A 12339-nucleotide genomic window follows, 5' to 3' on the forward strand; every position below is an offset into this window, starting at 1 on the left:
AGGCAGATTAGGATAGCCCCTCAAGACTCTGGTAGAAGGAGTGCTATTTCCTTCCTAATTTTTATTGTTTTTTATGGTATTTGCTAAGCGCTTATTACGTGCCAGGCACTGTACTAAATGCTGGGGTATATCCACAGCTAATCAGGTTGGATGCATTTCCTGTCCCACGTGGGGCTCAGATGGTTGCCTCGTTACTAGGCAGATTAGGATATCCCCTCAAGACTCCGGTAGAAGGAGTCCTATTTCCCTCCTAATTTTTATTGGTTTTTATGGTATTTGCGAAGCGCTTATTATGAGCCAGGCACTGTACTAAATGCTGGGGTAGATCCAAAGCTAATCAGGTTGGACGCAGTTCCTGTTCCACGTGGGGCTCAGATGGTTGCCTCATTACTCGGCAGATTAGGATAGCCCCTCAAGACTCCGGTAGAAGGAGTGCTATTTCCTTCCTAATTTTTATTGTTTTTTTATGGTATTTGCTAAGCGCTTATTATGTGCCAGGCACTGTACTAAATGCTGGGGTAGATCCAAAGCTAATCAAGTTGGATGCAGTTCCTGTCCCACGTGGGGCTCAGATGGTTGCCTCGTTACTAGGCAGATTAGGATAGCCCCTCAAGACTCTGGTAGAAGGAGTGCTATTTCCTTCCTAATTTTTATTGTTTTTTATGGTATTTGCTAAGCGCTTATTAAGAGCCAGGCGCTGTACTAAATGCTGGGGTAGATCCAAAGCTAATCAGGTTGGATGCAGTTCCTGTCCAACGTGGGGCTCAGATGGTTGCCTCGTTTCTAGGCAGATTAGGATATCCCCTCAAGACTCTGGTAGAAGGAGTGCTATTTCCTTCCTAATTTTTATTGGTTTTTTTTATGGTATTTGCTAAGCGCTTATTACGAGCCAGGCACTGTACTAAATGCTGGGGTAGATCCAAAGCTAATCAGGTTGGACGCAGGCCCTGTCCCACGTGGGGCTCAGGTGGGTGCCTCGTTACTAGGCAGATTAGGATATCCCCTCAAGACTCTGGTAGAAGGAGTGCTATTTCCTTCCTAATTTTTATTGTTTTTTATGGTATTTGCTAAGCGCTTATTATGAGCCAGGCACTGTACTAAATGCTGCGGTAGATCCGAAGCTAATCAGGTTGGACGCAGTTCCTGTCCCACGTGGGGCTCAGATGGTTGCCTCGTTACTAGGCAGATTAGGATATCCCCTCAAGACTCTGGTAGAAAGGGTGCTATTTCCTTCCTAATTTTTATTGTTTTTTATGGTATTTGCTAAGCGCTTATTACATGCCAGGCACTGTACTAAATGCTGGGGTAGATCCAAAGCTAATCAGGTTGGACGCAGGCCCTGTCCCACGTGGGGCTCAGGTGGGTGCCTCGTTACTAGGCAGATTAGGATATCCCCTCAAGACTCTGGTAGAAGGAGTGCTATTTCCTTCCTAATTTTTATTGTTTTTTATGGTATTTGCTAAGCGCTTATTATGAGCCAGGCACTGTACTAAATGCTGCGGTAGATCCGAAGCTAATCAGGTTGGACGCAGTTCCTGTCCCACGTGGGGCTCAGATGGTTGCCTCGTTACTAGGCAGATTAGGATATCCCCTCAAGACTCTGGTAGAAAGGGTGCTATTTCCTTCCTAATTTTTATTGTTTTTTATGGTATTTGCTAAGCGCTTATTACATGCCAGGCACTGTACTAAATGCTGGGGTAGATCCAAAGCTAATCAGGTTGGACGCAGGCCCTGTCCCACGTGGGGCTCAGGTGGGTGCCTCGTTACTAGGCAGATTAGGATATCCCCTCAAGACTCCTGTAGAAGGAGTGCTATTTCCTCCCTAATTTTTATTGTTTTTTTATGGTATTTTTTATGGTATATAGGAAGCACTTAAATGCCAGTTATTATTATTATAATAATCCTGAGGCACAACCCGTATGGAAAGCTCATAACTTTTCCAGCCAAAACCTCAAACTATCAAATATTTAGTGGCAATTTATGAAAGGCTGAGACAAATGGAAGACTAATATATTCACTTCAGTATAAAGAGGAATTTTAATCATTAGAGGGTGTAAGTGATATTTAATGTCTTTGCTGTTGTCCTTTCCCAAGCTAATACAGTGCTCTGAATGCAGGAAATGCCCAATAATCAATCAATTGTATTTATTGGGCGCTTACTGTGTGCAGAGCACTGTACTAAGCGCTTGGGAAGTACAAGTCGGCAACACATAGAGACAGTCCCTACCCAACAGCGGGCTCACGGTCTAGAAGGGGGAGACAGAGAACAAAACCAAACATACTAACAAAATAAAATAAATTGAATAGATATGTACAAGTAAGATAAATAAATAAATAGAGTAATAAATATGTACAAACATATATACATATATACAGGTGCTGTGGGGAAGGGAAGGAGGTAAGATGGGGGGGATGGAGACCATTGGAATGAGAAATGCTCCCGAACTTCGTATTGCAAAAATGAAAGTTTGGAGTTGGAAAGTGAGAGATTTTATTTTAGCTATATGGTCATATAACTTTTATTCATGTAAAAAAGCCTAAACCTAGTGTGGATGGATGAGTGAGAGGTGGCGAAACAGCCTGGTTTTGTGGATAGAGCACAGGCCTGGGAAACAGAAGGACCTGGGTTCTAATCCCAGCTCTGCCACTTGGCTGCTGTGTCCCCTTGGGTAAGTCGCTTAACCTCTCTGTGGCTCAGTTACCTCATCTGTGAAATGGGGATTAACACTGTGAGCCCTGTGTGGGGCATGGAATGAGTCCAACCTGATTATCTTGTATCTACCTTAGCGCTTAATACAGTGCCTGGCACAGAGTAAAGGGCTTAGCAAATGCAATTAAAAGGAAAAAAGGTATCTAGCACCGTGCTTGGCTCTACCTCCTAAAATCCCACCTCCTGCAACAAGCCTTTCCCAATTAATTACCGGCACTCTAAGTCATATAATACCATCAGCAATCTCCAGCACTTTTTTTTAACAGCATTTATTAAGTGCTTACTATGTGCAAAGCACTGTCACAGCCTCATCCATCCTCAACATTTTTGCATATATGCAATTCAGTTATGCATTCAAGTACTTCCCTTTTTTACTCCATTTGTAAATATTTGGGCAAGGAATGTGTCCCTGACTTGTTGGACTCGATGAATAATATTACTACTATTATTTCTAGCACTGCTACTACTACTGCTACCTAAAAGTACTTACTAAATACCACAAATAACTAAAATATCACGGCAGACGGACAGAAAAGTCAATTGCCTGAAACCTTTGTTTTTATTTTCATTTTGCAAGGGAGTGCAAAATTTGGGGGCAACACATGCATATCATATTTTAAAATCAATAATAAAGCAACAGTGAATTTCTAAGCAAGACACAATTCAAAGATTTTCTGTCTCACAGTGCCTGTTGAGAGTCACAGGATGAGAATACGTCTCCTGGTTGGGATGATCCGTGGTGTTTATGGAAAATCATAAGTTTTCATTTTCTGTGTAAGCCTTTGAAGTCACTTTTTCCCCCAGCTTTGTGGAATTCTAGTAATGTTGGAATTTGGGGGCTTTTTCATTTGTGGAAATATATTGCCTTACATTCCTTAGGGAGATTCATGGTTTTTTCTTCGGTTTATTTTACTGACTGCCAATCTACCCCCGTATACTTATAATCATTACAAAAATTCCAAATGGAAAGAAAATATCTAAATTGGTATTTAAAAATATTTCAAAAGGGCCCTTGCAACGGGATACTCTCCAACTTTAAAAAACTTGCTGAGATGTAAAAGACTCATAGACCTCTTCCCCCCTCCAGGAAAAGAAAAAACCAATCCACGGTGCAGATTTTCCTTTGGACTTGCATTAAGAATTCAGGAAACCTCCAAATTTAAAAAGGACAGAGAAAGTGCAGCGAAGCAGCGTGGCTCACTGGAAAGAGAACAGGCTTCGGAGTCAGAGGTCATGGGTTCAAATCCCAGCTCCGCCATTTGTCAGCTGTGTGACTTTGGGCAAGTAACTTATCTTCTCTGTACCTCAGTTCCCTCATCTGTAAAATGGGGATTAAGACTCCGAGCCCCCTGTGGGACAACCTGATCACCTTGTAACCTCCCCAGCGCTTTGAACAGTGCTTTGCACATTGTAAGCGTTTAATAAATGCCATTACTGTTATTATTATTATTATTATTAAAAGTGTTATGAAAAGGAAAACATTGCACAAGATAGTGAGTCACTTCTAATGCATTATTATAGATTGTTGAAAAGTCATTATTCTGGACAACGCTGGTGGTAAAAAAAGAAAAGCAGTGCTTGAGTAGAATCCTTGAGTAATTATTATTATGGCATTTGTAAAGCGCTTACTATGTGCCGGACACTACTAAGCAAATCGGGTGGGGCACAGTCCCTTTCCCTGTCCCATGTGGGGCTCATAATCTTGATCCCCATTTTCCAGATGAGGTAACTGAGGCCCAGAGAAGTGATGTGGCTTGCCCAAGATCACACAACAGACAAGGGGTAGAGCCAGGATTAGAACACAGAATAATAATAATAATAATGTTGGCATTTGTTAAGCGCTTACTATGTGCAAAGCACTGTTCTAAGCACTGGGGGGGGGTACAAAGTGATCAGGTTGTCCCACGTGGGGCTCACAGTCTTAATCCCCATTTTACAGATGAGGTAACAGGCTCAGAGAAGTTAAGTGACTTACCCAAGGTCACACAGCAGACATGTGGCGGAGCCGGGATTCGAACCCATGACCTTCTGATTCCCAGGCCCGGGCTCTATCCACGATGCCGTGCGGCTACTCACAAAGAAAAAGCAAATGGGTGAGCAAAGAGCCCAAAGCAACGAGCCCAAATCTGACCCAGGGCGTCCTGTGGGCTGATGGCCAATAAATGATACCAAATGAGGCCTACTGCGTCATCCACATGGCACGTTAGGATTGTCAAGCCATTTTGCCGAAATACCCCGGGGGTTACGGTACTGAGTTCAGAATAGAACGCCCTCCCGTAGTCGGCGTTTAGGGGTCTCGAGGAGTCAAGGCGCTCTGCCGTTAAATTAACATCCATCAGAGGTTCGGCCAAAGTCAACGAATCCCGGCTAACCGGACGTCTCGCCATCAATACCCTTAAAACGGCTCCGCTCTCGGATTGCGGACTTCGGTGGTCGTCCCCAGCTGGACGGATGGGGCCCCGGTGGAACGCGGCTCCCGACGGGAGGAAAGTTGCCCGTCCTGCTTCTTCCTTTTCCCAGTGCGGTCTGTGATGCCGATGTGTCCTTAAGTAGGTGGAAGCATTCCTCATTTATCATCCGGGAGCCTCAGACCCCTCGGGTTCAACTCCAGCTCGGGCGTATCCGATAGCCAGAGAGGCGGCTCGAGCTGGATGTGATTCCGATGAGCCCCATGGTCTGTGTGGGGAGAGGACTTTTTCTCCAAACAATTTCCGGTAAGAGGGTAAATAAAGGGACCCAATCTCCCCCAGGCAGTGGCTCAAACCTTGGGAATATCGATCAATTAATCGTATTTGAGTGCTTACTGTGTGCAGAGCACTGTACGGGGTGCTTAGGAGAAAACGGTCTATCAGTCAAACCAGTCTAATTTGTTTTTATGGTATTTGTTAAGCGCTTACTAAGTGACAGGCCCTGTACTAAGCGCTGGGGTAGATAGAAGCTAATCGGATTGGACACGGTCTCCGTCCCACATGGGGCTCACGATCTTAGTCCCCATTTTACAGATGAGGTAACCGAAGCCCACGGAAGTGAAACGACTTGCCCAAGTTCAAGGGGTGGACGGGTGGCAGAGCTGGGATTAGAACCCGGGTCCTTCTGACTCCTAGGCTCGGGCTCTATCCACTGGGCCACGCTGCCTCTTTGCTCGGTGATCTGAAATTGAAGCTTTTTCTCAGGCCCAGAGGGTTGCTGGAACAGAAATGGGGATTTCTCATGACAAGTACAATAATAATAAATGTGGTACCGGTTAAGCATTTTCTATGTCCCGAGCACTATACTAAGCGCCGGGGTCGATACAAGATCATCAGGTCAAACACAGTCTCTGTCCCCTCTGGGGCTCACGGGGAGGGACAACAGGTACCGAAACCCAGAGAAGTGAAGAAACGATCACAGGTGCGCACACCGGGCAAGTGCTGGAGCCGGGATTAGAACCCAGGTCCCCGACACCCACCTAGGAGTCAAAAGGATCTAGGTTCTAATCCCGGCTCCGCCGCTCGCCTGCTGCCGGGTGACCTTGGGAAGTTACTCCATTTCTCTTCGCCTCAGTTACTTCATCTATAAAAATGAGGAATAAGGCTATGATGTGGAACAGACCGTGGACCGTCTCTATATGTCGCCAACTTGTACTTCCCAAGCGCTTAATACAGTGGTCTGCACACAGTAAGTGCTCAATAAATGCGATTGAATGAATGAATCTGATAAGCCCATGTCTACACCAGCACTTAGTACAGCGCATGTCTGTCTGTCTCCCCCCTCTAAGCTGTCAGTTTGTTATAGACAGGGAATGTGCCTTCTAATTCTTAGTACAAGCGCTTAGTACAGTGCTCTGCACCTATTAAGTGCTCGGTAAATATCATTGCCTGGCACAGAGTAGGCGCTTAACGAATACCATTAAAAAAAAAAGCACACCGAGATCCCCTATTCGCCACTAAATCCACTTACGTTCTGTCGGCCCATCGGCCACAGTCCTCTTGGGCCACGTGAGGCAGGGGTCGGTCGGTCATACGGATCGAGCGCTTACTGTGTGCAAAGCACTGTACTGAATGCCGGGAATAAAACAATCCAACAGACACCCCGATGAGCTTCCAGCGTAGAGGGGCAGAGAGCGGTTCCGTGGGGCCTACGCTTCTGGTCAGTCCGGTTCCGTGGTGGTGGCGACGGCCGGAGGAGGAGGAAGAAGAGGGAGAGGGGGGCCCGGCTGGAGCTCCCGAGCCGCCTCCTCCTCCTCCTCCTCGGCAATCTCCGCTCTGCGGCGTCTCCCGGGCTGGGGCTCGGGGGTCTCCTCGGCCCAGCGGCCCACGCGGCGCACGCCCTTGGCCACCTTGGGCGCGTTGCGGCAGGGGTTGTGGTCGTAGATGACCAGCTTCAAGCCGGGCAGGTGGGCCAGGCTGGGGAAGTAGCGGATGGCGTTGCGGTCCACGTCGATGACCTCCAGGCCGGGCATGCGGAGCAGCACGGGGGGGAAGTCGGCCAGCTGGTTGCCCGAGAGCCAGATGGCGCGGAGCTCCCGCAGGCGCCACAGCTGGGCCGGGAGGAGGCGGAGGCCGTTGGAGCCGGCGTGCAGCGTCCTGAGCAGGCCCAGCTCGCAGACCACGGCCGGCAGCCGGCCCAGCCGGTTGGACTCGATCCACAGGGTCTGGAGGTTCCCCAGGAGGCTCAGCTCGGCGGGCAGGTCGCGCAGCTTGTTGTTGCCCAGGTAGAGGATGCCCAGCTGCTTCAGGGCGCACACGGCCGGCGGCAGGGCCTTGAACTTGTTGAAGTCCAGGGCCAGGATCTGCAGGTGGCGGAGCCGGCCCAGCTCGGGCGGGAGGCTGGCCAGCTTGTTGTCGCTCAGGTAGAGCTTCACCAGGTCCCCGAAGGAGCAGACCCGCGGCGGGAGGAGGCGCAGGCGGAGGCCGCTCAGGTCCACCGTACGGTCAGCCGGCATCTCCCCGACGGGCCCGGGGCCCCAGGCCGCCGGGCAGCTCACCGCGCTGCCCATGGCGGGGACGGTCCCGTCTCCCGGAGGCCCCTCCGCGCTCCCCGTTATATCCCACCACTTACGTGGCAACCCCCTTCGTCTGGAGAGCTGAGAAATGTCCCTGATAACGGAATGAGTGTGGGGTGATGGGAAAAACGCACGCCACCCCGAAGGCCCGCTCGCGCGGCGTCGAGAGGGACGAGGTGGCTGGGGGCTGAGAGAAAGGGAGAGCCGCCCCCGTCCCCCTCTCCCGGCCCCCCTCCGCCCGTCTGGTCCGAATCGCCGGGCCGGGGAAGGGGGCCCGCTCACCTAGGTGAACTCACGGATCGACCGGTGGGTATTTATTGAGCGCTGACTGTTTGCCGAGCGCCGTACCGAACGCTTGGGAGAGCACGGTAAGATCTGCCAGCCCCGGGCCTACCCCTGGATTTTGAAGCAGAGCTAACCACCAAATTTCAGGCTGAGCGGACGTGTCGGGTGTGTCGTCGTGCGCCGGGAACGTGTCTGTTTATTGTGATATTCCGCTCTCCCGAGCGCTCAGTACAATGCTTTGCCCACAGTAAGCGCTCAATACGGTCGAATGAATGAGGTGATGTTTCCGGTCCCCGTCGGGGTGTCCCGTCCGGGTGGAAGTTCTGAGTTTTCCTCGGGGAAAAAATCTGTCGGCTTCGCCTTGACCATCACAATGGGGTCAAACCAGCCCTTTCTCACTCTTTGGGCTGAAAATGGCCGGAGGCTCCTGGAGAGAGGAGCCTGGTGTTAGTAAATAGTTCCCTGCTGGAGCTGGGGTGCTTAGGCCTGACCATTCCCCTGAGCGGTCACCCCAAAGCTTTCAATGCTGGGCTCTCAGACTGGCGCATCCCAGGTCTTTAACGGGGCCTGATGGTCTTCAGTCAGGACTGAAAAGACACACAATAACGGCTCTCTGCCCTACTAGCTCTTTGAAACCTATCTCCCTCCCCAACAACCCCCAGAAAATATCTGCTCCCTCTCCGCCCTCACTCACAAAATGAAAAGTTGGTGCTCCGTATTGTACTCTCCTGAACACCTCTTACGGCGCTCCGCATGCAGTAAGTGCTCAGTCATTGAATGATTGATGGGAGGGTGTGATTTAAAGCCTGGCTGTCTCTGGATAGTTTAATGCGAACCTGTCAACAATTCCCACTTAGGCTAGCCAGACCGAAGCACTCCAAAGAATCCTTATCGGCTAGGATGTAGCATTTTTGTCGTCCTTACTCGGGGCCAGAAGATTGTTCAGCTCTGGTTCTGGCTCCACGAAGCTGGGCGACACACAGAAAGATCTCGGGCATTGCCCAAGGAAAAGTGTTTTCCCTTTACCAGAAAACATCCACTGCAGTGTCGTTCAATCTTATTTATTGGGCGTTTATGGTGTGCAGGGCATCGGGAGAGTACAATGCAGTCGGAAAATACCGTTCCTGCCTTCGGTTTACAGTCCAGCAGGCGAGACGGACGCTTAAATAAATGACAGGGGCAGGGAGCGACGGAGTTTAAATATCTATGCAAATGTGTTGGGGAGGGGGCTGGATGGGTAAACAAGTGTGTAAGTGATGTGGAAGTGTGTTGAAGTGGCAGCGAACAGGGTGGGGAGGTGAGAGATTCAGGGGCGAGATGTGATTTTAGTAGGGCTTTGAAGATGAGGCGAGCGGGTCTGCAGGATGTGAAGAGGATTCATTCATTCGTTCGTTCAATTGTATTTGTTAAGCGCTGACTGTGTGCAGAGCACTGTGCTAAGCGCTTGGGTTAGTACAACACAACAATAAACATAATGAGCCCACAATGAGTCGCGGCAAGGTCCTTTGTGTAGATGAAGCAGCGTGGCCTAAATGGATAGAAAACAGGCCTAGAAGTCAGAAGGGACCTGGGTTCTAGAACAGTGCTCAGCGCTTAGAACAGTGCTTTGCACATAGTAAGCGCTTAACGAATGCCAATTATTATTATTATTATTCTAATCCCTGCTCTTCCAATTAATAATAATAATAATAATGATGGCATTTATTAAGCGCTTACTATGTGCAAAGCACTGTTCTAAGCGCTGGGGAGCTTACAAGGTGATCAGGTTGTCCCACGTGGGGCTCACAGTCTTCATCCCCATTTGACAGACGAGGGAACTGAGGCACAGAGAAGTGAAGTGACTTGCCCAGAGTCACACAGCTGACAGTTGGTGGAGCCGGAATATGAACCCGTGACCTCTGACTCCAAAGCCCGGGCTCTTTCCACTGAGCCACGCTGCTTCTCCAAGATCACCTGTCTGCTGTGTGATCCTGGGCAAGTCACTTTACTTCCCTGTGCCTCAGTTCCCTCCTCTGAAAATGGGGATTAAGACAGTGAGCCCCATGTGGAACAAGGACTGTGAATATCCCGATGAGTTCATATCTACCCCAGTGCTTAGAACAGTGTTTGGCACACAGTAAGCACTTAAGGAATACCATAAAAAAGGGGTGGTTTGTGGTGACTGACCCACCGTGTTTATAATTCCTTTTACGGAGAAAATGGCTGAAATTTCAATGATTCCGTGACTGGGAAGAGCCGAATGAGACAAGCCAGAAATTCTCAGAGAGGACTTCAAGTCTACCCAAGGAGAGGAAAGCTCACCCTGCTCCACCACATGTCTGCTGTGTGACCTTGGGCAAGTCACTTAACTTCTCTGTGCCTCAGTTACCTCATCTGTAAAATGGGGATTTAAGACTGTGAGCCCCCCGTGGGACAACCTGATCACCTTGTAACCTCCTCAGCGCTTAGAACAGGGCTTTGCACATAGTAAGCGCTTAATAAATGCGATCATCATCACCCAGAGAAAATCCTACGGAATTAAAGTTCAAGGATCCTTTGAGAAACTGCCATCAGCTCTCAACGGGAGTCGGTCAGTCAATCGTATGATTTTAATCATCAATCGTATTTATTGAGCGCTTACTATGTGCAGAGCACTGTACTAAGCGCTTGGGAAGTACAAATTGGCAACATATAGAGACAGTCCCTACCCAACAGTGGGCTCACAGTCTAAAAGGGGTGTGTAGAGCACTATCTAAGCAGTGTGGCTCAGTGGAAAGGGCCCGGGCTTGGGAGCCAGAGGTCCCGGGTTCTAATCCTGGCACCACCACTTGTCAGCTGTGTGACTTTGGGCAAGTCATTTCACTTCTCTGTGCCTTGGATAGGTGGGAAACTCCCCAACTAGAAGCGACAGAGCCAAGACTATAAACTGCTGACTTCTTGAAGGCAGAGATCTTGTCTATAAACTATATGGTACTCTCTGAAGTGCTAAGTACGGAGCTCTGCGCAAATTAAGTACTCAATAAGTACCACTGATTGATTGGTTGGCCGGAGTACTTCCCTCCCACCCCCTGAACAGGAGAGGAATGGAGAGGTACAGAACGAGTTCCATCTGCCCTTAACGGGCATCCTGAGTTACCCATTAATCACTCTTTCGGGTTATCGAAAAGAGTCACGGTGACCTAACCAGAATTGCTGAATTCTGTGTTTTCCCTGACACGCGACCGCCCGTTGACGATGAGGGGAAGACAAGGGTGTTTTCTAAGACCGCCGCCGCTGAAGACTTGTGGTTCCTTGGGCCTGGGCTTGGCTGGAGAGATAGAGAGGGAAATGGGGAGAGAGGAAAGGGAGGAGAGGAGGAAGGAAAAAAGAAAGACAGAGACAGAGGGTGATAGGAAGGGAGGGAGAGAGACTCCTTGAAAGGGAAGGATTCTCCTCAGCCTTCCAAACACACACTCCTGTCTTCTCCACTCCCTCCCACGGCCTTCCTCCTTCCCTCGCTGACTCATTTGCCTATTCTTTTCACAAAAACAGCCACCCACCCCTATCCTCACCTACTTTATGCGTCCCCCAACACCTTATTCAGCACCCCATCTCCTTAACCCCTTAACCTGCCCACTCCCCAAGGGTTTAGGGCTTTCATAGGGCGACAAAAGCCCTTTCTCTCTGAGGCGGCCAAAGGCAGAATGGGTACAGAAGGGGCTACCCGTTTGTTCTGATGGCATTTGTAAAGCACTTACCATCTGCACACAGTAAGCGCTCAATAAATACGATTGATTGATTGATTGATTGATGTGCCCAGCACTGGGATAGGGACGAGCTAATCAGGTTTGACAAGGTCCCTGTCCCACACGGGGCTCACGGTCTTAATCCTCACTTTAAGATGAGGTAACTGAGGCCCAGAGAAGCTCAAAGTCTAGAGCGAGAAGCAGCGTGGCTCAGTGGGAAAAGCCCGGGTTCGAGAGTCAGAGGTCATGGATTCTAATCCCGGCTCTGCCCCTTGTCAGCTGTGTGACTTTGGGCAAGTCACTTCACTTCTCTGTGTCTCAGTTCCCTCATCTGTAAATTGGGGATTAAGACTGAGAGCCCCACATGGGACAACCTGATCTCCTTGTATCCCCCCAGAGCTTAGAACAGTGCTTCGCATTTAATAAGCGCTTAACAAATGCCATTATTATTATTATTAGAGCAGGAGACAAATATATAAATTCTGGATATGAACATAAGCGATGTGGGTCCAGGGGGGCAGTAAATTAGGGTGCAAATCCAAGTGCGAGATAGATCATAATGCCTGGAAGTCAATTTCTCCATTCCCTAAATTTTGGTGAAAATAAGAAAATCTTTCTGAAATGACCAGCTGTGGTGTCCCCTGGAAAGGGAGGCA

At 49.1% G+C, this 12339-nt stretch overlaps 1 protein-coding gene across 1 annotated transcript; it reads right to left on the reverse strand.

The window, feature by feature from the left end:
• Positions 1 to 6555: 6555 nt before the first annotated feature.
• On the reverse strand, positions 6556 to 7684 carry LRRC10 (leucine rich repeat containing 10). Its single transcript, XM_038756437.1, has one exon. It carries the CDS (start codon positions 7632 to 7634, stop codon positions 6840 to 6842), a length of 795 nt encoding a protein of 264 aa, XP_038612365.1. The 5' UTR covers positions 7635 to 7684; the 3' UTR covers positions 6556 to 6839.
• Positions 7685 to 12339: the final 4655 nt, after the last annotated feature.

This window comes from Tachyglossus aculeatus, chromosome 14 (assembly GCF_015852505.1).
Source record: "Tachyglossus aculeatus isolate mTacAcu1 chromosome 14, mTacAcu1.pri, whole genome shotgun sequence".
Lineage (NCBI taxonomy): Eukaryota > Metazoa > Chordata > Mammalia > Monotremata > Tachyglossidae > Tachyglossus > Tachyglossus aculeatus.

Coding starts and splice junctions, on each gene's coding strand:
- LRRC10 (XM_038756437.1), bottom strand. CDS start 7,634: ATGCCGGCTGACCGTACGGTGGACCTGAGCGGCCTCCGCCTGCGCCTC.